Source organism: Stigmatopora nigra, chromosome 13 (assembly GCF_051989575.1).
Source record: "Stigmatopora nigra isolate UIUO_SnigA chromosome 13, RoL_Snig_1.1, whole genome shotgun sequence".
NCBI classification, from domain to species: domain Eukaryota; kingdom Metazoa; phylum Chordata; class Actinopteri; order Syngnathiformes; family Syngnathidae; genus Stigmatopora; species Stigmatopora nigra.
The window spans coordinates 1,858,385-1,886,114 of record NC_135520.1 but is presented as its reverse complement, the minus strand read 5'-3'; the positions used below and the strand labels follow the sequence as shown (position 1 = coordinate 1,886,114).

Here is a 27,730-nt window from a genome sequence, read left to right as displayed (position 1 = left end):
AAAAAAAACTAAACTATCTATTTTTCCCCACAGTACACCCGTTGACCGCCAGAGGGAGTCAAATACCAACTAGTTAATCACACTTATAAAACTTCCACATTTTCTTCTGAAAATCAACGCAGATTTTCAAAATCGACTTAGAATCACCATTCATTGATGCTTTTAATGTTTCACAGTATTTTCTTTTCACAGGTAAGGCTAACATTTGAACTCATCCTTTAACACAATAAATTGTATTTCTCAGCTCTCGTGACCCCCCCTGCAGTGACGATGTCTGGACAAACTTCTGCGGGCAATTCATTGGCCATGGAAACTCATTAAGTTCCGCAGACAGGATGGAATGTGAAGAGAGAGAGAGAGAGAAAGAAAAAAATGTCCTTTCCAAGGACTCGCACGGTCCCGGCAGGGGGACATGGATCAAGTAACAGGCGGGGAAATTCGTCAGAGAGGAAGAAGATGGTAAATTGAGAGTCGGGAGGAACTGCCCCCCCCTATTAAGAAGCCCGTGGTGGAAAGAATCTTCCCACTTGGAAGGAAGTTTTTCCTCCTTGGACATCTTTAGGAGAGGAGAGGAGACGAGAGGGTGCACACAAGGAGGATCTTCCCAATTCTCCTTCCATCTTTTGGATTCTTCATTAGGTAAGAAATAAACACTTATTTTATTGACTTATTTGACAGTTTTTACTTCATTCATTGATGCAAATTTTACGCTCTGAATTTTTTACCCTTTTACAAATGATGAAATGTTTTAAAATAACTTGTTTTATACACATTTTTAACATCTATGTTGTCTGATTTTGTATTAATATTCATAAAGGTGCAGATATGGTGAAATTGTATTTTTTGGGTAAGAAGAGGAAAATGAGATTTGGCCCCTGATGTGAAAGTTAGCATTTTTTAGACCCAAAAAATACAAACTAACTCACTTTATATTGGCTCTTAAATACTTTGTATGGTCCATTTAGGAGGCTTTTAATGGGAAATGGACAATTTATTACAAACAAAAGAGGATAATTGGAAAAATGTGTTTTAAAGTCTGGCATGGTGACTTAGTGGTGAGATTTTTGACCCACACTTCTGAGGTTTTGGATTCAAATCCGGTTTTAATGCGGCTATCCTTTGGCTACATTATACCTAAAAATATGGAATATCCTTTGCTCCTAGATATGCATATAAAATGCAAATATGTTTATTTTTATATATCTTTACATGTATTTGTCTAATTATAGTGTAATTATGGTATAAGTATGGCTCAAAACCCCCAAAAAACAAAACTTTTATACACTTTACATACTTTTATTTCCCGGCCAACTAACGTGATATTAATAAATATGCATATTTTTAGTACTTAAACGATGAAAAATATATATTAAATCCAACTTAAAATGTCACTGAAATGTCCTCATGTCAAAGCCGATTTAACCAAATCTAACCACGGCTTGCAATTTCCATTCACGCCACACTGGGCGCCCTTTCCCCGACTAATCACCCACGCCTGGCTCCCATTTAGATCCCGCTGTGACCCCCAGGGGCAAAAAATGAAGACCGGTCTCTCTCTGGCCGTGCTTGCCCTGTTGGCAGCCCTGATATGTCCCATCCAAGCACAAGGTAAACACCACACACACACACAAGCAAGCCGTGATTGGCTAAAACCAGATACTCTTTCCTCCCACTTTTTCCCCCTCTCTCTCTTTTTGCTCTTCTTTTATGAGCTATTTGCTAGTATAGGCCTTTATTTTTTTAAATACGGCATTAGCGTAAATGTCAATGTGTCGTTATATCGTCGTAAAGTAAAGTTGTCCCGAAGGTATGTTTATGTTTGACTGTGTGACACAAAGGTATTGTGGTATTTTTGTTCGATTTCAATGTTAAATGCTATTTTAGAGAGTTATGTTTTGTTTTTGCATTCTTTATTGTTGTTAATAAGTGTTACGATGTGGGGAATTAATGATATGGCCATATGTGTTTAATTGAGTGCCTTAAAGCAGCAAGGGAAATGTTAAGGTGTCATTTTAAATGGCATTTTAATGTTTGGGATAAACTGGAATAGTCAGGTGTCGTCATATTTTGAGGAAAAATGCTGTTGATAAATGTAATATGATGAGAATTAAGCCATGTATGAGAAAATTAGATGGGAAAACTAGATTTGAGAACTAGATGAGAAAACTAGATGAGAAAACTAATGAGAGAACTATATGAGAGAACTATATGAGAGAACTATATGAGATAACTATATGAGAGAACTGAATGAGAGAACTGTATGAGAGAACTGTATGAGAGAACTGTATGAGAGAACTGTATGAGAGAACTGTATGAGAGAACTGATGAGAGAACTGATGAGAGAACTGTATGAGAGAACTGAGAGAACTGTCTGAGAGAACTTAATGAGAGAACTATATGAGAGAACTATGAGAGAACTATGAGAGAACTATGAGAGAACTAAATGAGAGAACTAAATGAGAGAACTAGATGAGAAAAAAATGCGATATTAGTGTTAGTCATTTTGCTGCTTAATGTTATGTGAGATGAGGTTTAATTTGAAAAAAACTACTTTTCACATAATGTTAGAAGATGTAAGTCATATTTGGAGAAATGTAGGGAAATTACAGGATCAGACTAGGACTTTATGATACTTAACATGAGCCAGAAGTCTTTGGGGGTCCAATTTTCGGCGACGAAGTTCCATTTTTTTTGGTGCGTTTATTTCATTGCTAATGATGAGAATGTCTTTATAATGGTTAATATTGTTAGATTTCTAGCTAGTGCTGTTTGAACAGCCCCACTCGCAACCCATCGAACGTCTAATCGGGTATGGAAAAATTATCATATTTTTCCCCCCTTCATTTCAAAGGCATTGTAAGTAATCTCCCCTCTCACATATCAATCTCCCACATTGGCTGCCGTTGGCATGGAAAGATGAAATAGGAGAATAGCCAAAGCCAAGCCATCCCCACACAAAGAGCCTTTTGGGCCTTCTTTGCGGGCTTTTGCCAAAAAAACGCTGACTTGCAAAATAACTTATGGAAAGCCAACAGTCAGTAATGTTTAATGTCAGCACATGTCGCCCAATGACTTTGGCGTCTTTCCCTGCCTCTTTGGGAGGGCCGATCCGACACCCCCACCCCACAAACCCGCCCCTCTTGGCGGCGTCGCCAAGCGGGACGCCTCTCGCTCATGGTTTATTTGGAGAACAGTAGCGAGACCCCCTTTGTCCTTTATGAGGAGCTGTTAAAACACATTGGTTCACACTTTTTTGTTGTTTTTTTTTTTTGTAGCAGCCATTTTTATCCCAAGGACCCTAAATGTATCCACTCATGTATTTTGACTACCTTTTCTGATGGTTTATACCGCATTTATAGACTTTCAAATTGGTCCAAACCTTCTTTTTCAGCCGTGTTTTATCTTGTATTTTTCAGTGTTTTCATTTTTTTTATACATTTTTTTTCTTGAAAAAGGGCAAAGCCAAGAAATGTTCTATTTTATTTATTTTCTCAGTTGTTTAGCATTGTTTTACTTATTTATTTACCAACTAAGTGAAATCATAGTTTTTTTTCAATTTAAGAAAATATTTATCTAGTTTTTTGATTGAAAAAAGTGGCAAAATTGTTTAAACCAAACGTCAAAACATATATTTTTTATCAATAAATATATATATACATACATGTACATACAGAAATACAAGTATTTACTATGTATGTACATATATATGTAAATATATTTGAATTGATTTATAGTATTTCTATAAAAAAACATTTCATTTAGTTTTTCCATTTGTTTTTGTACAAATCTGTGCATGAAATATGAGCATATAGTTTATTTTCATGGGCCGCCCAATGGAAGCATTGGGCCGGATCTGGCCCCCCCGGCCACAGCTTTGACAAAGAAGCCGGTACCTCGGTTGCCGGCGAAGACTTGAGGAACAAATTTTTATTAGGCCCTTTCCGCCATTGTTGGAGGCGGAGAAATGGCGGTCCAACGGGGCTCCTTGAATTTATACGGCAGGTTGGTGATCCTCCAATCCCAGTTTTTATCCCTCTGATGGGCTCCTCTTCGTCATCTGCCTTTGCATTCAGTATCTTCCCAAACTATGGCTTCAATGTGTATTTTACAATGATATTCAAGGAAAACTCTTATTTTTCAGTCATTGTCTCGTATAGACCTTCTTTACTCATTCTATCCATTTTCTGCATGGCATCTACTCTCACATTAGTCGTTTTTTTACTAAGTTACTCAAAGTACTAAGTCACACTGATGTATACATTTAATCACTCAAGACATATTGGCACATTTTTCTTTATAACAACTAACATTAGTCTATAAAGACAATAACATAAAGTAAAGTTAATCTAGATGTATGTACATTTTTCAGCATGCCATCTACTCTCACATTAGTGTTTTTTAATTATATTTTTCGGACTATAAGTCGCATTTGAGTATAAGTTACACTAGGCAAAGAACACTATTTTTTTTTCAATTAGAAGCCAAATTTACGGAAAAACTACGAAAACTACGAAAAAAGTGCGACTTATAGTCCAGACAATACAGTAGTCAAAGTGATACATAGTATCTGTTAGTATAACAATTTTTCAAATAACTATAACCTAAAAAACATAGTGTTGGTCAAAATGATAAAAAAATACTTGAGTATTCAGCCAAACTACGAAACAAGTGCGACTTATAGTCCAGAAATACAGTAGTCAAAGTAATACATAGTTAGCATCTGTTAGTATAACATTTTTTCCAACTAACTATAGCCTAAAAAAGCACTGTTTTGGTAAAAATAAAACAAAAAGTATATAGTATAGTGCCAAACAACGAACAAAGTGCGACTTATAGTTCAGAAATACAGTAGTCAAAGTAATACATAGTTAGCATCTGTTAGTATAACATTTTTTCAACTAACTATAGCCTAAAAAAACACTTTTGGCCAAAATAAAAATAAAAAAACTAATTATTGAGCTAAACTACGAACAAAGTGCGACTTATAGTCCAGAAATACAGTAGTCAAAGTACTACATCTTAATGAGACACACTAACTTGAAGATGTATTTAATCACTGACACCTAACATCTCTAAAAACATTTAAAATTAGAAAAGATTTCAATGCATGCTAATTTTCCCAATCTCCACTAATCTATAATTTTAGACTGGCATCCATAAGAGAGAATATCATTCTAAAATATGTTTGTCATTTGTCTGTGTGCTCCCAAAGTGTACATGGAGAAGCAAGTCCATCAAAGTTGTTAACCCCAACAACTTTCACATGTACATGATGCATGTCTTTAAAAAAACAAAAGTGTTGTCTTCCCTTTATATATCCTGTTTATATATTTTATATTTTTTCAACTGCGTGGTTAAAGCGTGTATGCTCTCCGTGGAAAAAAGTACACAAGCGTCTCTGGTGACCAATTGTGTATTCTTTTTTTAAAAGGTTTGCAATGGATATGTGCCAAGGGCCTCTTGAAAACCTAACGGAATTATGTTTTTTATACGATAATGTATAGAAAACATATGGATTTCAATGGGGGTCAAAACTCTAGGAAAAATGGCACCTTGGATTCCATTGTATAATCAAAAGTTCTGTTTTTTTTGTCGTGTTTTCGTGGTCGTTGCATGCTCTGTGATGATGACTGCCCTCGGCATGTTATTTGGATGGTTCACCTTTACGTTTTCGCACTACGGAGTCGTGCACAAGTGCTTGAGTTGTAGACCAAAAAAAAAACGGTCTAGCCAACTCAAACAAAGGCCATTTTTCTGACCCAAAATGGCTTCTCACACCGTTTGTGTTTCTTCCCCAACAACGAAAGAAGCTCACTTCAATCCTGAAGTGTTTGTCGTTGGGTTTTTTGCGTGAATGCCTTGTTTTTTCCTCCAAAAAAATACAACTTTAAGCGTGTGTTGCAGTTTTTAACACATTTTTTTTGTCTCTTGCTTCTAGTGGATCCTCCCTCGGATTTGAATTTTAAAATTCTCAATGAGAACACGGTGGAAATGTCGTGGGTGAGACCCTCCACCAGGATAGATGGCTTCCGAGTTCAAATAGTTTCAGACGCAGGTCAGTAACCACAAATCCAACCTTATTTAGACATGGAAAGCGCAAGCTAACATTTCACTTATCGCTATATTTCTTATGCAGATGAACCGACAAGAGACTTTGCCCTAAATGCTTACACTACGACCACGTCCATCACTAACCTGACGCCAGATTTGGCTTACACAGTGTCCATTAACTCCTATTATGGATCTGAGGAGAGTATACCCATCTTTGGCCAACTCACAAGTAAGTTTTTTGTATTTTTTTTTGGGTGGCTAATGATCTTACCAATGCCCGATTTGAAATCCAGCATATCGGCTATTTTCATCATATCAAATCAAAAATCAAAAGTATTTATTATCTTTATACAACAGCTGTGTATAACGAAATTAGTGGTGCTACTCCACATAGGGCGTGTTTCTCATTAAAAACATAAGTCTTACAAAAAAATTTAAAAATTGTAAAATGCCGACAGATTGACTGTCTGGGTACATTGCTTGCCGACTCGCTATATTAATGCTTAAAGCATGACAATATTAGCAGTCGACAATTAAGTTTTTGGCTGTTAGTGGTGACTGAGACTATCTGGACTAGAGCCAAAATGGCTGAAACCAGTTTGGTACTACCAAAAAAAAAAAATTTGTTAAAAAAAAATCCTGTATAAAATGTATGTACACAATTTTAATTGGTAAAAATAATGTATAAAATACAGGAAAAACTTGTAAATTGAAAGGTATGCAGTACTGTTGCGCCAATTGCGATGCTAACGACATGCTAACTAATCTAACACTTGGTCAAAACATGTCTTGACAAAACAAGGGTTGGATTAGAAGTCATAAAGTACATTTTTTGATTTAATTTTTCTGTCTTCTGTAAAGAAAATAACTTTGGCCACAATATGCACCACTGACTATCCTAATGTTCATTTTTTTCCCCCATCCAGTCCAGTCCAGTAACTCCAGTGGACATGTCAGGAGACCGGCGTCAGATGCAATCAGTGAGTGTTATTTCCTCTGCCAACCCAAATATTTACAAGGCTTCTTTTTCATCTTCTTTCATTTTGACAAACACTTTCTGACAACGCGCTTGGAATATTATGGTTATACTTTTGCTTTTCTGTCACTGTGTAACGTTCTCGCCAAATTTTTAAAAAAAGAAAGTTTTCCAAGTGGAAAACAGAGCAACAAATGTCACTCTGTAAAAATCATATTTCCAGACACATTTTCCCTTTTTCTATCCTCAGAGTGCTCAGTCAGCGCCATTGCCGATTTGGTTTTCCTGGTGGACGGTTCGTGGAGTGTAGGCCGAGAGAACTTTAAGCACATTCGCAGTTTCATCGCCGGGCTAGCTGGGGCCTTCGACATCGGCGTGGACAAAACCAGAGTAGCCGTAGTCCAGTACAGTACAGATACTCGCACCGAGTTCCCCCTTACACGTTACACCAGGAGAGGAGACCTTCTCCAGGCTATCAACTCACTCCCCTACAAAGGAGGAAACACCATGACAGGTAAGCAATTAGCTTCTTTCACTATATATTTTTACAATGGATGAAAATATGAACATCCTGGAATTCTTTCCTCAGGTGATGCCATTGAGTATTTGGCGCAAAACATCTTTACGGAACAGGCCGGAGCCAGGAAAGTTTTCCCTAAGATAGCCATGATTATCACCGATGGGAAATCCCAAGATCCAGTGGAGGAACATGCTAGAAGACTGAGGAACATGGGAGTTGAGATTTTTGTTCTCGGTAAGTTTCTCATTTTTTGTTTTTAAATCTCGCTCTCCCACGGGTCGGATCGAGGCCCTAACTTGGTTTTTGCCGTCTCAGGTATCAAGGGCGCCGATGACGATGAGCTCAGAGAAATGGCTTCCACTCCATACAATTCTCACGTCTACAACGTGGCTAATTTTGACATGATCCAAGACGTCCAGAAAAGGATCATCACCGAAGTGTGCTCTGGTGTGGATGAGCAACTCAGTGTTCTTGTCAGTGGGGAAGAAAGTAAGTCCACCTTGACACTTAGTACTTCACAACAAGTCTAATAAGACTAATTTCTCGTCTTTCCTCAGTGGTGGAGCCAGCAACCAATTTGCAGGTGACGGACATCGCCTCCAAATCAATGAGAGTTACATGGGATCCCTCTTCGGGAGACGTCTCGGGATACAAGCTAGTCCTGGTCCCCATGTTACCCGACGTCAAACGTCAAGAATTGTACATTGGCGCTACTCAGACCTCCATCATTATCCGCGATTTGTCTCCCGAGACGAACTACGAAATCAGCCTGTACGCCCTGAAGGGTCTGACGCCCAGTGAACCCATCATGGCGGTGGAGAGGACGCAACCGGTCAAGGTGACGACAGGTAAGGAAGTTTGTCGATGTCCGTGGCGACCTTTCATTGACCTGGATTGGTCTCATTGGTAGAATGCTCTCTGGGAGTGGACGTCCAGGCCGATGTGGTTCTCCTGGTGGACGGCTCGTACAGTATCGGATTACAAAACTTTGCCAAGGTCCGTGCCTTCTTGGAGGTTCTGGTCAATTCCTTTGACGTGGACCCCGCCAAGGTCCAGATCAGCTTGGTCCAGTACAGTCGAGATCCGCATACCGAGTTTGCGCTCAACACCCATCAAGACATCAGCGGTGTGGTCAAAGCCGTGCGCACCTTCCCCTACCGCGGTGGTTCCACCAACACGGGCAAGGCCATGGCCTACGTCAGAGACAAGATCTTTGTTAACTCGCGGGGCGCTCGAGCCAACGTCCCCCGTGTCATGGTCCTGATCACGGACGGGAAGTCTTCAGACTCCTTCAAGGACGCCGCCACCAACTTGAGAAACAGCGACGTGGAGATCTTTGCCGTTGGCGTGAAAGATGCCGTCAGGTCCGAGTTGGAGGCCATCGCCAATCAGCCTTCGGACACTCACGTCTACGAGGTGGAGGACTTTGATGCCTTCCAGAGGATTTCCAAAGAACTCACCCAGTCCATTTGTCTGAGGATTGAACAGGAGTTGCTCAAGATCAAAAAGAAGAGTAAGTACCTGGCAAAATGAAACATATCGTGTATTTGAGATTAGCAATACCATATCTAGACATAGACATCTTGACTGAGGCACTAAATATTTTCCTTTGGGTTCTCAGGTCTGCTTGCACCCGAAAACCTGCAATTCTCCGAGATCACCTCCCGAAGCTTCCGCACCACCTGGACGGCGCCCATTTCCGACGTCTTGTCTTACCTGGTGCGATTCCGTAAAGCAGAAGATGTCACCGGGGACTACATCACCCTGGCTATTCCCAATGATAGCCCCACTGCTGTTCTACCACATCTCTACCCCCTCACCACCTACGAGGTCAATGTCTTTGCTCAGTATGACCAAGGAGACAGTTTCCCTTTGACTGGTGAAGAAACCACCCTTGAAGGTAAGATCCATTGAAGGTTACGGCAAACTTATCATCTCCAAAGTCTAGCTAATAACATTACCGCACTCCAGAAATGTTTGAGCCTGGCAAACCAGAACTAAAAACAAATACAGATCCCACATAGATGGATCCTCTCACTTGTTTCATAAAGTTTAACACAAACCATACTTGTCTCACCATTTCCAGAGATGGGAACAGTCCGGAACCTAAGAGTCACAGAAGAAACGACAAACAGTTTCAGGGTATCCTGGAGCGCCGCTCCGGGATCGGTTCTTCGATATCATTTGACCTACGTCCCGCTAAGCGGCGCCGGGGAAACATTGGAGGCGCAGACGATTGGCGATGAGACCACCATTGTACTAGAGGAGCTTTTCCCTATCACTACCTACCGTGTTTCAGTATTCGCCGAGTACATCACGGGCATGGGGACTGACATGCAAGTGGACGGTACTACCAAAGAAGGTAAGGACCGCCATGCGTCTCTGTTTTCAGAACTTGAAAGGCCTAGTAAATGACATTTATGACTATTTGCAGTTGTTGGTTCCCCACGTGACCTTCGGGTATATGACGAAACCATCAACACCATGAGACTGGCATGGGAGGCTGCCCCAGGAAATGTCCTCCAATACATCATCGCCTTTAAACCTAGCGATGCAGGCGAAAGGAGGGAAGTGACCGTCAGGGGAGATACAACCCAGGCCATGCTTCAGAACCTTCAACCAGATACTGAATACGAGCTGTTTGTCAGCGCTCGCTACACATCCGGACTGGGAGAACCTCTCCTGGGAATCGGAACGACATTAGAAGGTAAGAAACTGTCACTTTTCCCAAGACATGTACATTTTTGCACGGCAACGCGCTCGTAACATAAAATAGAACATTTTAAATTAACTTGGATTATGATGCAGACACTTAAAAATAAGTTTAATCTAACCTTACACTAAACTTTTTTTCTAATTTTGTTTTAAATTTTGATATCTTTGACTCTATTGGCCCCGCCTCCACCTTGACTTTCAATTGCAACCTATCAAAGGTTGTTTGCTTTTGTCTTCCCTTCCAAATATTCCCAAAATAATGTACACAAATGTCTTCACAATAGCATAACACATGACCACTTGCCAACAAGAAGTAGTATATACTCCTCTCGTATTAGCAAACAAGCTCCACCATTCACACTTATTAACAGGAAGAAAAAAACACTGAAAAAATGCTCATAGAGAAACATTACACAAAGCATTTTCAGGGAGAAAGACTGACATCTTTTTATTAATTAGTTTTCATACAACAAACACTCCATTGTTGTTCATCCCATGCCAGACGGCAAGTGTATACACTTCTATTTCCCAAAGGGAAAAAAAAATGAAACTACGCCAAGCCCTCCAGCAAAAAAAAACCTTCAACGATGATATGAAATCATTAGCAACAAAGTAGTCCATTAAAAAAAAATAAAATAAAATCCCATCTAGCCATGACACTCCTCCTCCTTCTCCTGCAGCCCAGATGACTTTGGGTGTGGTGTGGTTTTAATTTTGTGTAAGATTTCCGTGTAAACAAAATTCCTCTTGTATTTCCCCCTTGACCGAAATGAAGCCTTATTATAGACTTAAGCGCCATAAGTCAAGGACTATGCGTTGTCATTTGGAGCAAAAAGGATGATGACAAAGCACGTTGTTTAGGCACTTTGCTCTATTACGCCGTCCGTCATGATCTCAGCGTCCTCTCAACACTGATCTCATTGTCTTTAGGGGTCATTTGTCTTGAGTGACCCACCCTTGTGAAGTCTGTGTAGGTGGCTTATACAAAGCTAGCCCTTATTTCCAAAGACTAGCCAATACAGAAGCCATCCATGGTGCTAGACATCATTACATGGGAATGTCTACCCGAGTGGGAAATTGCCCAGGTGGATCAGAAAATGATTGACTTAGAAACGGCCGGTTCTGGCCAGATTGAAAGATGTTACCGTAGAGAAAAGATGGGAAAGGTGTGGTAGACAGACGTCTTGAAGGTGTGGTAAAAGAGAGAGGGAAGATCAAGAGAAATTGCTGCTGGATTTTAAAAAATGGCTTCAGGGTGTCTTGGAAGATTTGAGGTCATGCTTGGCGGGAAATAGTGTTACTTGGCGTTCAGGTTGTTAAAGCACACCTACTTAAAACGAGTGCAATTGCCTTGTTTTTGTTGGGAATTGTACTTGGATTTTTTTGCTCAAGTCAATGAAAGAGTGACTTTTATTAAACTGAAGATAAGGGCAATGTATTTCAGGTATTTTGTAATGTAGAATGTGAAAACGACATTTTAAAGTTAATTGGGAAACAGTAGGCAAAAATCACCCATGCTAAGACATGAATTATGGAAATCAAATCTTACTAAAAAGCCGTAATCATTCTAATTTAATCTCTCTAAACTCTAATTTTTCAACTCTAATTTCTGTACAAACATTTAGAGGTAAAATCCTTCCCTTGACTAAGAATTTATGGACATTTAATTAAATAAATTCCCAGATTTGTCTTGATAAAATTAATATTTTATGGTGTTTTTCACATAAAAAATATCCCTTTAAATATTTGAGATGATATGTGCTTTACATTTCATAATAGAAAATATATTTAGTTTTAAATTTATGGGCTAATAGTATTTTTTTTCTTGCACATTAATCTGTCATTTTTAACACAATTATTTGACTTGATTTAAAAATAAGAAATCTTATTACAGTGTATGTTTTCATTTTTCATTTTATATAATGATATTACTTTTGGCCCCACACGTTGACTAAATTACTTGAAAAATCACATCATCCGTGTTAAATGACACTTGTCTTAATGTCTTTTGAACAAAAAAATGAAACCGAACATGAATTAGTGATGACATGAGCCGTGTTGGGACTTTCAATTTAAAGCCAGTCGAGACTCAACAAGTCAAAACTTGGCATTCTTCGCCATTGGCCCGCAGCTGTTTGGCCTAATGCTATTTCAAAATAATGAGGGTAATTATGCCTGCTGGTGCGATTATCTTTCTTTGGTTTGATATTTAAGCATCTTCAAGGTAGACGATTTAAAGGGGATGTTAAGACATGCCCAACAGAACTTGAGTCACATCACAATTTATGAATTGATATAACTTTTAATTCAAGTGTTTTTTTACATTTTCTGAAAGTTAGTAACCAAAAGAATGAATGAATGTTTTTCATTAGCACTCCATTAGACCCAGTGCGCTACCAAGAATGCTAACCAGTTGATTTATATTAGCGTTCTTGCTTTTCGGAGTGGAAAAAGTCCGATGGCGTTTATGCTTGCTAAATCTGTCAACCATGTGTTTCATGCATGCATGCTTTACCTTTTGGAGTGGCAAAGGTTGAAAAGGAGGACACAGTCTGCAAAAGTCATCAAGTCAGTCAGTTCCTTCCATTCACCCTGAACCGGAAGAGTCAATCAAAGTTTTTTTGCTGTTTGCTTGGCAATAGGAGCTCGAGTTTTTGGCAATAGTATTTGCAGCTTTGACTGTTTTCACGGTTCTTCAAATTCTGGGACGACTCGGTAGCTCCAGGGTGGATTCTCAAGGCGAACATCACGTTGTTTTGGCCGGAACTTCTTCTGCTATTTCGGTTTTGATCGCTTTCCAGGTCCAGGGTAATGGATTGATGGGATGCTCGTAAGGAGTAATAAATTAGAGACAGTGGCTATCTTTTATGCTTGGAGTCGTAACGCTATGTTTGTTATTTCCAAGGGGTTTGCAATGGGATTAACAGAGACCAATAAGTTAAATCGATTTGGTTTTTAAGCACTGGTGTGAAGGGAATTTAAAGTTTGGACTCAGCTATTGTATTTTCTTGCATTTAAGCCATATTTGTAGCTAAAAAAAATGATGACTGAATCAAGGTACGGCTTATATGTGCATAAGTTAGACTTAGATTTTTTCGATTCATACATTGTCTCAGAAATAACACTTGCGATGTTTTTTTTAAGATTTTCGAAATCGTAAAATTCAACGATTTTTTTAAGGCAATTTCAAGGGTTCGGCTTATACGAGAGAAATCGTAAAATTTAACGATTTTTAAGGCAATTTCAAGGGTTCGGCTTATACGAGAGAAATCGTAAAATTTAACGATTTTTAAGGCAATTTCAACGGTTCGGCTTATATGAGAGAAATTGTAAAATTCAACGATTTTCAAGGCAATTTCAAGGGTTCGGCTTATACGAGAGAAATCGTAAAATTTAACGATTTTTAAGGCAATTTCAACGGTTCGGCTTATACGAGAGAAATTGTAAAATTTAACGATTTTTAAGGCAATTTCAACGGTTCGGCTTATATGAGAGAAATTGTAAAATTCAACGATTTTCAAGGCAATTTCAAGGGTTCAGCTTATACGAGAGAAATTGTAAAATTCAACGATTTTCAAGGCAATTTCAACGGTTCGGCTTATACGAGAGAAATTGTAAAATTCAACGATTTTCAAGGCAATTTCAAGGGTTTGGCTTATACGTGGTGCCGGCTTATATGCGAGAAAATACTGCACTTTGCTGTATTCAAAACCGCTTATAATATACCTACTTAACAACTACACTTATCAATTTCTGAATATGTATTTTCAATCTATCCACAGAACTCGGTTCTCCCAGAGACTTGGTGACCAAAGACCCCACAGACACCTCTTTCATTGTGTCCTGGGTTGCTGCCCCCGGTAGAGTTCGCCAGTACCGCATCACCTGGCAATCCATGTTCACCGCCGACTCTGGAGAAAAGTCCATCCCTGGACAATACACGTCCACCATTCTAGAAGGCCTGATCCCCGAAACACGTTATCAAGTGTCCGTCTATGCCGTTTATGGTCATGGCGAGGGTCAACCTTTATCTGGAGAGGAAACTACAGACAGTAAGTTGATTATTTTCTTTAAAATAACCTTCCTCTTACTTCGTCTTCTCTTTATTTGTCCTAACTGTAAACATTTTCGCAGTCTCTGACGCCGCCAAAGAAATCCGAGTCTCCGAGGAGACGGAGAAAAGCATGAAAGTGACATGGCAGCCGGCCCCTGGCAATGTGGTCAATTACCGCGTGACCTATAAACCACAATCGGGAGGGCGCCAATTGGCGGCCAAGGTGTCCGGTGCCAATACCACCACCGTGCTGAGACGCCTCACGCCTCTAACCACCTATGACATCATTGTTGTGCCAGTTTACCGCTCTGGAGAAGGACGGGCAAGACAAGGCCTGGGAACAACATGTAAGTGGCTCTAACATTTGACTCATCGTGTCCATTTTTAAACATTTTAGGTCAAATGTTAATACTTTATATCTCTACGACTAAGAGTCTAGAATGTAGTTGGTCAACTGGGGGTTGAAAATGCATGAATGAATGTATCTTAGAGCCAATGTTCCCTCAATTGTGCACTAGTCTCGTCTTCTCTGCGCAGCAGCAATTATATGGCGCGTAGTAAATAAAATACAAACTTTTTTTAAATTTTATTTTGTTTATTTTTTAACAGTTTTCCAGACCAATGAAAAATTAGAGGGATCATTGCTTTGAGCTATATGTAGTAAATACTCATAACTATATACAAAACAAAACCAGTTCTAGTTGTTGACTTTAATCCATCAAATGTAAAAAAAAAAAATGGCGTCCTCAAATCTCTACAAAGTTTGTATTACTTCTCATATTTCAATCAAAATGGCTTCAACTTAATGCTTTCCCATATTTATCAACTTATAAGTTTTCACATATTTTAGAAGTTTTTGGTTATTTCAAATTGTATAACAACTTTTGTATGTTTTTTCTTTTTAAGTCAGTTTATTTATAAAACCAATCTGGTTTTAAAGTCAGTTTTTTTGTAAAACCAATCCGGTTTTAAAGTCAGTTTTTTTTGAAAACCAAACTGGTTTTAAAGTCAATTTTTTGGAAAACCAATCTGGTTTTAAAGTCAGATTTTTTTTGGAAAACCAATCTGGTTTTAAAGTCAGTTTTTTTTGTAAAACCATTCTGGCTTTACCTTTTAATCTTGAATTCAGTGCATACTTATAGGGTATAGAACATTTAGACTAGGGTTGAACCCTCGATCTCACAACTGCAAGGCGGACTAAACCACTTTTCCAAAAAGGATATTATATTAAAAAAATAAAACGATGATGACACTGACATTACCACAGGGAGCGCCTGTAAAAATCTGTGGTAAGAGGAAATAAAATAAAGTCAGAGTGTGTAAGGGTACTTGCTTTCTCCAGCTCGGAGATGTTCTTTACACCCCATAAATGTCAAAATTCACCATTTCATGTCTTGTCAATGCATTTCGGATTTATTGACTTTATGCTATTTGGCTATTGACGTACATTAGCAAGTCTGGAAGCAACTGGAATAGATTTGTAGAAGCTCCTAAGATCCAAAATAGACTAAACCAAATATTTGCATTTGTCTCCCTCCCAGTGACCCCTTACAAATCTCCCAGGAATCTCCAGACTTCCGAGCCCACAAAAACAAGTTTCCGTGTCACTTGGGATCCCGCACCTGGCGAGGTCAAAGGTTACAAAGTCATTTTCCATCCCTCTGAAAATGATATTGACCTGGGAGAGCTTGTAGTTGGCCCCTATGACAACACTGTGGTTTTGGAGGAATTAAGGTAGATAGCTCCACTTGGTCTTGGGCTTTTACTTGGTCAATTTTAAAGACCTAATAAATGCATTTGAATTTGACACTAAATTCTCGTTTCCTTCGTTTTTCTAGGGCGAACACCAAATACACCGTAAATGTGTTTGGCGTTTTCGAAGGAGGCGAAAGCATGCCATTGGCTGGACAGGAGAAAACCACTCTTACGAGTGGACCTGAGCCGCCACCAATTCAATTATCAGGTAACGTCAGCTATGCTAGAATTTCATGGTTGGAATGTTATAAAAATCAGTTTTTTTTTTGGAGAACCGCGTCACTTAAGAATGTAGTGTTGTCTTCGTTGTGTCAATCAGAGATTAGAGTCATGTCGTCTTATGATCCTGACTCATTTCGTGTTATAAGTCGGACTTTATTCTCAACCAATGAGGAGTCGTGATTCAGATTGGGTGCCTAATGTCCAATCACATTAAAGTATGACTATGACATCTAGATGTCACTTTTGGGAATATAAATTCAATTTGAAGCGAGACTAGTATCCTAACTGACCAGGAAAGGGGAAATATCGTCTTTATATGTTTTACAGAAAGAAATATAATGGGAAGTATACCATGTCTTGGTTTGATTGGATGGTAAGCACCCAATGGGAGTTTACAATAAGTCGCAAGTTGGGAAAAAAACGCCTTGTACATGTCTTTGAGAGCCGTAATTAACGCAATATAATTGGGATTTTTTGTTATTATACCAAAAACAAGCGTTTATGTTTATAAAACACATTCTTGCATGCTTCAAACACATTTAACGTACGCCGTTTTTCACTTTACGATTCGGCCACACAAATCCACCTTCCATTTTTAGTCCAAGTGAGGACTTGATCCTCACATATTTAATTTTTTTCTTCAGTTTTTCAAATATTTAGCACCTTCTGAGTACTATTAAGAAAAAAAAGTCGCCTTTTCGCTAGTTATGTTCATTTGACCAAGACATTTTCTAACAAAGAATCCGATAGTCACACAAATGCGGTATTTTAGCAACTGAATTTTCATTTAAATGCTTTCTCATCTGCTCGTTTTGGGTGAAATTTTGATATTTTTAGTGGGGGAGGAGGGAAATACATGGCTGTATATATATATAAATGTAACCTGTGTTCAGTTTCAGGCATTGGCACCTGCCTATGCCAGTTGCACATCTTCTTTTTAGGTGCTGAGGATCCCAACTCGCGTTTGGAAAACAACATTTCAACTTGTATCAGAGTTGCTCCAGACTTTGATTTGTCACGGGCTGTTATGCCAACACAGGCACTGCCCCGACATGCAAGAAGAGGACAATAATTACGACACCTGGAAAAGAAATGTCGACTGGAGAAAAAAAAATCATCAACCTTGAAAACGCTTAACCGCATTCCTTCGCGCTTGTTGAAATGTTTGCATTTTCCGGTGTTTACGTTTCCATGTCAGTCAATAGCGAGCATTCTCTTATTTTCTTCTTTTCTTTACCACTTTCATATCTTGAAACATCTTAAAGCATTCTTTTACATTTGCAATTTGAAAACAATGGAAAATGGTGCCTTGTGGGAAATGCCAATTTATGAAAATATTCAAAATTTTTGTTCTGTTAGATGTTGTGTGCAAAACCAGCGCACAGGCTGACATTGTGCTACTTGTCGATGGTTCTTGGAGTATCGGACGTCTCAATTTTAAGACCATTCGCTCCTTCATCGCTCGCATGGTTGGAGTCTTTGACATCGGACCCAAAAGAGTCCAGATCGGTGAGTTACTTTCAACAAAACAACCCTATCGTATTGTTCTTTTGGTCTAAAGACAATTTGTGGGTAATCCAGGCCTGGCGCAGTACAGTGGAGACCCAAAAACCGAATGGCATTTGGATGCTCACCCTACCAGAGAAGGTCTTTTGGAAGCCATCGCTAACCTTCCCTACAAGGGCGGAAACACCTTGACTGGTACAACCTGAATTTATTCGAAATTTAAGAAAAAAAATGGCATTTAGATCAGAAATTTAATTTTTTTGTGTCTTGCAGGTCTGGCTTTGAATTACTTGCTCCAGAATAATTTCAAGGAAAATGTCGGCATGCGACCCAACGCCCGCAAAATCGGTGTGTTGGTCACTGACGGCAAGTCCCAGGACGAAGTCAACATCAATTCTCAGAGACTAAGGGACGAGGGCATCGAGCTCTACGCCATCGGTAAATACATTTTGCCGAATTCGCGATGACTTGGCTGGTTTCGTAACCGGACGTTTGGTCGCCGGTCAAATGTACTTAGATATTAAACACTACTTAGATATTAAACAGTACTTGGATATTAAACTGTACTTGGATATTAAACAGTACTTGGATATTAAGCAGTATTTAGATATTCAACAGTACTTAGATATTAAACAGTACTTGGATATGAAACAGTACTTGGATGTTAAACACTACTTGGATATTAAACACTACTTGGATATTAAACACTACTTAGATATTGAACAGTACTTAGATATTAAGCAGCACTTAGATATTAAACACTACTTAGATATTAAACACTACTTAGATATTAAACAGTACTTGGATATTAAACAGCACTTAGATATTAAACAGCACTTAGATATTAAATTCTCTCTTAGATATTAAACTCTAAAAGACCAAAAGACCGGCGACCAAACGTCCGATCAAAGGCCAGTTTGAGCTCACTTGTATGTTTTTCCGTTTCAGGCGTGAAGAACGCTGATGAGAATGAGTTGAGGTCCATTGCCACGGATCCAGATGATATTCACATGTACAACGTGGCTGACTTCTCCTTCCTTTTGGACATCGTGGACAGACTGACAGACAACCTTTGTAACAGCGTCAAAGGAGCAGGTGTGTAGTCAACCAATCTCAAATTATTGCTAAGACGTTTGGATATTAAAACAAAACAACAAAAAGTATTCCACCCCCGGGTTTCCCATATTCTTGATCCATTATGCTTGCAATTTTGTGGGAAGACACTTGGAGGAGTTTGTTTTTTGACCACGTAAGCATTCAACCCCGCAAAATACCTTGGGGATGAATAGAGACATATTGTGAGTCAAGACTTCTCATTCGGCATACGTGATCTATGACCTCAAATGTTTTTCGCCATCAGTGGAAAAACTTTCCCACAGACAGAAGCCACTCCAAGGGGAGAAACAATTCCATTTACTTTTTTAATCTTAGTTGAAATGGTGTAAAAGGTCAAAACAGTCGTGATGTAAAACAAAAGCTGCACATTGATCGGTCCAAAAGTTGTAGAATTGCCCAAGTTGCAACTTTCCACTGAGATTTTTATAAGACCTTGCAGGTGGTAACAGCTAGCATTCTTTGTTCCGCTTATAATGCTGACCACGCCACTTTGCTGGATTTTCCATCTGCCCAAGGGGGAGCACCCGATGCGCCGACCAATCTGGTAACATCTGAGGTGACTCACAGTTCTTTCCGAGCCACGTGGACTGGCCCCGAGGACCCGGTGGAAAAATTCCGTGTGGATTATGTATCGGAAGCGGGAGTCCTCCAACAGGTAACTAGCACAGATTTTTATTAAAACCACCGAAACAGCTGCCATTGTTTTCTTCTCGGAACACCTAAAGGTTAAGTGCACTTCCCTAGAGTAGAAGCATTGAGAGTATTCAAGCCTGTGTGTGACGATACACAGTTTTAAGTGTCAAAAAAGTCCAATTTTTTAAACTTCTCGTTTGTACTGTTTAATATCTAAGTACTGTTTAATATCTAAGTACTGTTTAATATCCAAGTACTGTTTAATATCCAAGTACTGTTTAATATCCAAGTACTGTTTAATATCCAAGTACTGTTTAATATCCAAGTACTGTTTCATATCCAAGTACTGTTTAATATCTAAGTACTGTTTAATATTTAAGTACTGTTGAAACCAGCTCTCAAAATTATATTCATGATATTCATCATATTTAAATATCTCCTTAGAAATATAATTACATAGAAATTTTGAGGCCAGCGTGTATAAAATATACTTTTTGATCATTAGTCCTTAACTGATAATACTATAACAGTATTAGCAATTCATACTTGTGAACAGTAGGTGACAACAAGTGGATGGTGTCAGTTGCACTGTTCAATTTAACTCTGCTATTATTTTATTTTTAAACCATTTTGTCCCCTCAGAATCACTGCTTTAGATCTCATACCGAATCGCCCACAGAAATGTACAGCATCTGCTAAGTGTTTTCTGTAATTTTAGGTTTTCGTGGATGGCACTGAGAACACGGTAGTACTCCAGCTGCTCAACCCTCTCACTGAATACCTGGTCAACGTCTACGCTTTAGTGGGAGAGGAAATCAGCGAGCCACTGAAGGGCGTCGAGACCACATGTAAGTTATTTTTTTATACTCTCAGAGGTTTTGGTTTACTACTTGGCACGCACTCTTTGATTACAAATACTTTGAAGCATCCATTTATGGTTCAAGTTTCAAGGGAAATGTAAACTCCGATTGCCGTCTCCAAATAATGTCAACATTAAAGAAGGATTGGCTAAACTTTTGATTTCCCAGAGATTCGGTTCTGTTCTGTGAATCCCCAAAAATATATTTTCCCACTCGTTTAGGGACACTAGTGATCACCTTTTGGCTTTTCGGACATTCCGTATAAAATAAATAAAATAAGAACATTCCATTTGGGACATTTACACATACTTTATTTCCTTTAAGACATTTTATAATAATTTCCTCATAATTTTCTCTCATTTTTGTGTGTTTCCTCACAAAATTGGGATACTTTTACCAACTTTAAAGGGTTTAGTTGGTACTTGTGTGAGAACCTTGGAACCAATTACAGAATTTACATATAAAGTACACTTCTACTTACAAAAAAAGTTCTGAAACCAATTAATTTCATAAGTAGAGATACGACTTTACTCTGATTCTTCATGTTTTTACTCTACAGTGCCCCTCCCTAGTGTGAGACGAATGGACATTTTTGATGAGCAGATGACAACCATGAGGGTTCGATGGGAGTTGGTACCAGGCGCTACAGGCTACATGTTGCTCTACTCCTCCATTAATGCCTCAGAACCTTTTGTCGGACCTGAGGTGAGCGTCCATCTACTGCCGATATCCTAATTTTGACCTACCTCACATTTATGGGCAACTCTTCATTGTTTTTGACAGATCCGAGTGGGTAGCGCTACAACTGATTACCAGCTGGTGAAATTAACCCCCAACACAGCCTATACAGTCTCCATTTTGGCTCTGCATGGGGAAGCCGCCAGTCAGCCACTGGTACAACAGGGAGTCACCTGTAAGTACATTTTAGATTATATTTATTTTACCTGTAAATAACATAATGCTAGAATAGATTCATTTGACAGTTTATTTCCTCTTACATTTTGTTATTCTTATATTTTCTACTTTAATGATGTAAATAAGTAGTGTTATCAACATAGATTTAAGAAAATATTTTTTTACAAAACATTTTTTAAACCTAAAAAACTGAACACTATTTTTTAAATCCAAAATATATTTTAAAAATCCTCCCAGTCAAAATGGCTTAGAGGTAAAAACGTAAACATACATTTTAAATGGGTACCCTCCCTACCTACTTTACACTTGTGACCATATGGTTTTCCTGATGCGATTTTTCAATTTGGAGAGCAGTAACAAATTCTCTTTGAAGCATTTTCTTGGTCTTAACAAGACAAATTGTCCCACCATCGATCACTCTTTTTAAACTATAAATATGACTCCTTAACCCCCCACTCCCTGTTTAGTACCCCTTCCACCTGTGGGCGAACTGAGGGTCCAGGACGTCACTCATAGTACCATGAGGCTCATTTGGGATGCCGCTCTCGGTCCTGTCCGCAAGTACCTCATCACCTACAAGCCTGAAACTGGAGACGCAAAGGAGGTCAGTTTCATTTTATGGAACTTAGAATTTTCCTCATTGGCGGAAATAAGCCAGATACTTTTCGTTCTCGCACTTTTTTCGTCAACGCCACCATTGGATTTATAGACAACATAGTTGTGTTTCCATTTGGGCCTTCTGGAAATATGTAAAATTGTCTTGTGGCCTGTCAGTTTGATGGTGAAAAATGTCATTAGCAAAGGAAAATTTCTCCTGGCTGCTAAAGAGCAAAATGCTGGCGCTCAAATCGTGGAATTGCTCGCAGTTCTGGGACAACACAACTCAGACACATAAAAATGTCGTATTGTCTGATGTGACTTCCAAATAAAGTCGCTTAAATTGGAAACTTGTGCAAGACTTGGGAAACAAATGAGATAAAAAACTAAACAACAAACTGCCGAATCATCAGATGGCAAATGTTATCCCATAATGTTTACAGCTGGAGGTAGGAGGATCACTGACCACTACAGTCTTGGACAACCTGATGTCACAGACTGAGTATTCCTTGGCTGTTACTCCAATCTACGATGAAGGACCCGGAAGGACCATGTTGGGAGAAGGAGTCACCGGTAAGAATGAAAACGCCATCGATGTCGATCTCGGTCCTCTGCTAACATCTCAACCTACATCGTGCAGACGTGGTTCCTGCCCCAAAGAACCTTCGCTTCTCTGAAGTGACCCAGACTAGCTTCAGGGCCACCTGGGAACATGGCGCTCCCGATGTGGCTCTCTACCGCATCGGCTGGACCAAGCGGGGAGAAAATAACTTTCAATATGTACGTATCTCTACACAACCACTTAATTTAAGATTTATTTTTGTGGGCCACAAAAATAATTTTTTGGGCCACTTCCGGTCACCGGGCCGCCACTTTGACACCCGTGCCCTAAAGCTTTATTCGTGTGTCTTTCATTAACATACTGATTTGATTTATATGAAATATATATACTAATCAAAAATAGACTTGTGATTTATAATGATGGAATTATAATTAATGTGATCCAAAATAATCTTGATGGGGTTTGTTTCTGGTTATATTTTTCTATTTTTTTTGGGAACGCCAAGTCTTTATGGGGTTTGTTTCTGGTTAGATTTTGTATTTTTTTGGACACCAAGACTTTAATTCTGGTTAGATATTTTTTGTATTGGACACCAAGTCTTTATGGGGTTTGTTTCTGGTTAAAAAAGGTTTTATTTAATCGGACACCAAGTCTTTATGGGGTTTGTTTCTGGTTACATTTTTTAAATTATTATTATTTTTTTAATACACTTGCCTTACTCATCCGCCATCTTCTCCCCATCAGGCTATTCTGAACAATGACGAGCTCACCCACGTCTTGGAGAACCTGGAGCCAGACACTCCCTACGACGTCTCCGTGACGGCCATCTATCCGGACGAGTCCGAGAGCGAGGACCTACTCGGTACCGAGAGGACATGTAAGTTAAACACAAATAAACCAATGCCCTTTTGAATGTTCAGTCCACTCGCATGTCAATACGTACACTTGCACCCGAAAGCCTGGTGAAAGGCCCACAGTGTCATGTTTATTGAAGGGTGCGTCTGTTATATCTTTTTATTTTTGCCTCCTTAGTGCCCAAGAGAAGTGTTCCGTGTAAGTAAACGTGTCAAAAGGAAAATAGTCCTTTTCCTTTTAAAGCGATGGACGCATGATTCATTTTTTTAGGACCAATTTGCACCGTTGTTGATTGGTCAAACATCATCATCATCAATATCATCATCATCAAAATCATGATCGTTGTCATTATCATCATCATCATCATCATTATTATTATCATAATCATGTTTTTGTGCTTGTTCCATTGCTGCTTGATCCATCATTCTTTTTAAGAATGGTCTTGCTAATGGAAAAGGTGTCAAAGTAGTGGCCCGGGGGCCAATTCTGGCTCGCCACATCATTTTGTGCGGTCGGCTAAAGTCTGTTTTATGGTAAAATTAATTGAATGAAGATCTTAGATGTTTGGGGACTATTTACTGTTTTACTCCTTTAAGTAAATTTATATATACTTTTTTTCAAACTAAAATTTTATATTTAATTTTTCCATATTCTTTGTGTAGGGAAAAAATCTTTACATATCCCCAAAATAGATAAAAAATCATATTTCCTATTTTCCACTTCTAACATGTATAAAAATTAAATATTTTTCCTTGAATAAAAAGCAAATCATACATTTTTTGAAACCTAAAAAACGGAATATTAACCAAACCATTACTTCGATTTAGCCCGCAAAAAAATGACTTTGACACCCCCGTTAGCCAGCTTTATCCAGAATCCAAGTGTGCATGACAGATTGCAAGGAATTGACAATTCCTTCTATGAAAATGTTCATTCCATCATCCATTCCACCATCCATTTCTTAATCAACAACTCCATCCTTTTCATGCATCTTCCATCCCACTCATTGATCCACCAATAATCCAAAAACTTCATCCCCGCTCTAGAAAAGATACCATCTCTTCGATGAGTATTTTTTCTCCTTTTAAAGCAGCAATCCTTGATATTTGGAGGTCTAGAACGACTGTAAAACGAGCTGGAATATCAAGGACAACGTCTTTAAAAGCATTTCAAAGCAACAGCTTTTCACTTTCGGAAAAAAACAAACTGTACTTGCAAGGTATTCATTCTCTTCTACGTATTCTATAGCGCCTCTTGCTCCGGCTACCAACCTGGTCGTATACAACGAAACCATCACAACTCTGAACGCCAGGTGGAATCCAGCTCCAGGGCGTGTCCAGAACTACAAAATTACCTATGTTCCTACTGCAGGAGGAAGAACCCAAACTGTAAGTCAAACTTTAAGCAAATAAAGTGTCTGTGTGGAGGTCTGTTAGTGCAAAAATGACCTAGCGTACTTGACCTTCTTGGTAAAGTGTGGTTTGTCAGTGGCGGTCGTTAGTATCGTCACATGGTTTTACTTATTTGTCTTGCCTGTGTTCCTCTTAAAAACCTGATGAAATGTGGTTACGTTCCAATTGGCTGCAACATATGACTTTGATTGGTGGATTACAAAAAAAAATAAGACATCTTTCGTCAACTACAGGATTATGAAACATTTGGCTTTACAGGGGAAATCAGTTCAGCATGGTCACAATCCGTCTTTTATCAAGAAAGGCTCCGATAGTTGAAATACTTGTCATTTTCCATTCCATTTTTGTTGTACTTGAATCATGGAGTCCGATTATTTTCATATTTCTGTCAAAATTTGATCAAAATTGGCGGAATGTTGGGAAATTAATTAATTCCACAACTTGGATTTTTTTCGTAAGTAGAGCAGTACTTTATATGTAAATTTTTGTCACTTGCGTCTTGTTTTTGTATCATGGAACGATCCTACACATATTGTTTTGTAAGTAGAGGTCCAACTATAAATGGATTTTGGATTCAAACATGCCTAAAATGTCTATCCCATAACTCTTAGGCCCAAGTTGCAGGCAAGAAGACCTCTCTCCTCATGCCCAAGCTAACCCCTGACACAGAATACTCCATCAGTGTGGTGGCAGTTTACCCCCGGGGAGTCAGCAAAGAACTAGTCGGACTTGGCAGGACCAGTAAGATGTTTTTCTTTAACAGAAGTACATTTTCTGACTTAAATATTGAATTGCTTTTCCTTTTTTTGAACTTCAGAGCCTTTGGGTGCTGTCAGAAACCTACAAGTAACCGACCCCACTACCAGCACCCTTAACGTGCGTTGGGAACCCGCCGAGGGCAACGTACGACAGTATAGGGTCTTCTACGAACCTGCAGCTGGAGGTCGTGAAGACATGGTAAGATATAAAAACCCTTGAAAGACTTATTAACAAACCAGTAAAAGTGGTAGGAGACAGATTTTGGTGATGGTAAATGTTAGCTTCAGCAATAATTATACTTTAATATAATTATAAAACAACACCTGTAACAATCATCGCATATTAGGTATTTAATAGTAACAATTAAGGTCGGAATTAAAAAAAAACTCCATTGAAAATTAAACAAACAAGCCTCCATTAGGCAAAACTATTCCATAATCAAGCGAAAATGTACGGAAATATGTGAGTAATCACAAAGGTTGTTGGATAGCAGTCACGCTACATTAGCAATTTCTTAAGCGTCCTTCTAGGTCTGCATTTTTGGGTAAAGGTCAGTCCTATCTTCCAGTAAACATGTTACGATCCCCAGCTTGCCTCAGTTAAATTGAAGAAGCTCTCATACAAAAATGATTAAATGCGCATATATATAATAGTATTACAGAATAACTCCAACATTAAATTCAACTTTTGTCGTATTTCTGCAGGTCCAAGTATCAGGCAACACCTACGACACAGTTCTGAAGGACCTTCAGTCCGATACCGTCTACACAGTGACCGTGGTTCCCGTTTACTCTGTTGGAGAAGGACTACGCATGTCAGAAAATGGCAGAACACGTAAGTAGAACCTCAAAATCGAGGGAAAATGCAGTTTAAACCAGTTTTTTTTTGTTTATGACAAACTTGACGGAAGATTGCTCCCATCATACTTGTCTATTTTTTACCTCTGTAGTGTCTGGCAATGGTGGTTCGTGTAAGTAATTCTTAAATGGGAAAATTATCTTTAAGTAAAGCATGCATCATCATTTTGGCCAAATATCAGGATCATTATCATCATCATCATTTTCATAATCATAATGACCATGCACAAGCTTTAGGAGACCACATTTCTTGTATAAATATTTTTAAAGCTCTCATTTATTCATTCATCATCCAATATAATTCTAGATCTAACCATTCATACAAAAAAAATCAATGTTTATAAACGATATCATTTCTCATTTAAAGCAGCAAATCTTGATATTCGTACTAATTGGTGCATGCTAATTTTTAATGTGGAGATTTTATTGTAGTTTGAAGACAAATGCTAACATTTGCAAAAAAAAATTGAACTCAAGAAAGAATATCAAGTTCTGCATCTTTAAATCATTTTTCCATCATTATCATCATCATTGTCATCATCATCATCATCATACCAACTCAGTAATAACCACCATCTTAATTTGCATGTATTCCCCAGCACGTAATGATCCTTCAAACAAACTTTAACCTATTACATTTCAAAAATCAGCCCATATTCAGGAATTTTCCTTAGCAAGCACAGACACAGAAGACAGTGTAGACCTAGTTCAAAAAAACTGGAGCCACTTGATTTCTAAATTAACTTATTTAAAAAAAATTGAACTAATACATTTTTAATTCCGAAACATTCATTTAAAATCTTTTCAACAACAAAAAAATTCTCTACACATCTTAGCATTTTAGCACTGTAGCATTTTCAGGATTGTCCTTTACAAGCCCCACAAAATCATGCACTTTAACACCGTAATTCGCGAGCTAACACATTCGTTAGCTTCAACTATTATTATTCAACATCTGACTAGTCTGTTTTGTCTCATCCCCCCCCCCTCTGGCAACAACAACCTGTGCAAACACTTAACTCTGCTCCCCTTTTAACCTTGTCCTGTCATCATATTTCATCCTCTCTAACGACCCTCTGGTGAAACTCTACTTTCTGACTTACCTTTTTCCTCGACCTTTTCCGACCCTTTCTCCGATCCACTTTCCATTCCCGGACGGCTTTGCAGTGGAACGGCGCCCCGTCAGGAACATCCAAGTCTTCAATCCCACCACCAACAGTTTGAACGTACGTTGGGAACACGCCACCGGCCCAGTTCTGCAATACCGGGTCATCTACACTCCCGTAAATGGAGCCAAGCCTGCTGAGTCGGTGAGTTCCACCACAAGCAAGTGGGCACAAATGCATTTACAAAAAAAGGACAAGA

At 38.7% G+C, this 27,730-nt stretch overlaps 1 protein-coding gene across 3 annotated transcripts in view; it reads left to right on the top strand.

Annotated features, from left to right (window-relative positions):
- The first annotated feature begins 507 nt into the window (after positions 1 to 507).
- Positions 508 to 27,730, top strand: part of col12a1a (collagen, type XII, alpha 1a) — a 52,149-nt gene continuing 24,926 nt past the window's right edge. Inside the window, exons 1-35 of one of the 3 annotated variants that reach the window (XM_077730686.1) lie at positions 508 to 639; positions 1,511 to 1,608; positions 5,939 to 6,055; positions 6,137 to 6,280; positions 6,978 to 7,031; positions 7,278 to 7,541; positions 7,617 to 7,781; positions 7,863 to 8,036; positions 8,105 to 8,395; positions 8,458 to 9,060; positions 9,169 to 9,447; positions 9,634 to 9,909; positions 9,982 to 10,254; positions 14,045 to 14,314; positions 14,397 to 14,663; positions 15,858 to 16,050; positions 16,155 to 16,279; positions 17,653 to 17,802; positions 17,875 to 17,994; positions 18,073 to 18,237; positions 18,748 to 18,894; positions 19,431 to 19,570; positions 20,267 to 20,396; positions 20,968 to 21,113; positions 21,192 to 21,321; positions 21,791 to 21,927; positions 22,364 to 22,493; positions 22,561 to 22,700; positions 23,227 to 23,359; positions 23,515 to 23,535; positions 24,586 to 24,725; positions 25,361 to 25,490; positions 25,567 to 25,706; positions 26,213 to 26,342; positions 27,533 to 27,675. In XM_077730686.1, coding sequence (XP_077586812.1) covers positions 1,539 to 1,608; positions 5,939 to 6,055; positions 6,137 to 6,280; positions 6,978 to 7,031; positions 7,278 to 7,541; positions 7,617 to 7,781; positions 7,863 to 8,036; positions 8,105 to 8,395; positions 8,458 to 9,060; positions 9,169 to 9,447; positions 9,634 to 9,909; positions 9,982 to 10,254; positions 14,045 to 14,314; positions 14,397 to 14,663; positions 15,858 to 16,050; positions 16,155 to 16,279; positions 17,653 to 17,802; positions 17,875 to 17,994; positions 18,073 to 18,237; positions 18,748 to 18,894; positions 19,431 to 19,570; positions 20,267 to 20,396; positions 20,968 to 21,113; positions 21,192 to 21,321; positions 21,791 to 21,927; positions 22,364 to 22,493; positions 22,561 to 22,700; positions 23,227 to 23,359; positions 23,515 to 23,535; positions 24,586 to 24,725; positions 25,361 to 25,490; positions 25,567 to 25,706; positions 26,213 to 26,342; positions 27,533 to 27,675 — 5,937 coding nt within the window. In that variant the 5' untranslated portion in view covers positions 508 to 639; positions 1,511 to 1,538. The remainder of the gene's footprint in view (positions 640 to 1,510; positions 1,609 to 5,938; positions 6,056 to 6,136; positions 6,281 to 6,977; positions 7,032 to 7,277; positions 7,542 to 7,616; positions 7,782 to 7,862; positions 8,037 to 8,104; positions 8,396 to 8,457; positions 9,061 to 9,168; positions 9,448 to 9,633; positions 9,910 to 9,981; positions 10,255 to 14,044; positions 14,315 to 14,396; positions 14,664 to 15,857; positions 16,051 to 16,154; positions 16,280 to 17,652; positions 17,803 to 17,874; positions 17,995 to 18,072; positions 18,238 to 18,747; positions 18,895 to 19,430; positions 19,571 to 20,266; positions 20,397 to 20,967; positions 21,114 to 21,191; positions 21,322 to 21,790; positions 21,928 to 22,363; positions 22,494 to 22,560; positions 22,701 to 23,226; positions 23,360 to 23,514; positions 23,536 to 24,585; positions 24,726 to 25,360; positions 25,491 to 25,566; positions 25,707 to 26,212; positions 26,343 to 27,532; positions 27,676 to 27,730) is intronic. The other 2 variants (XM_077730684.1, XM_077730685.1) reach the window with 2 other exon arrangements.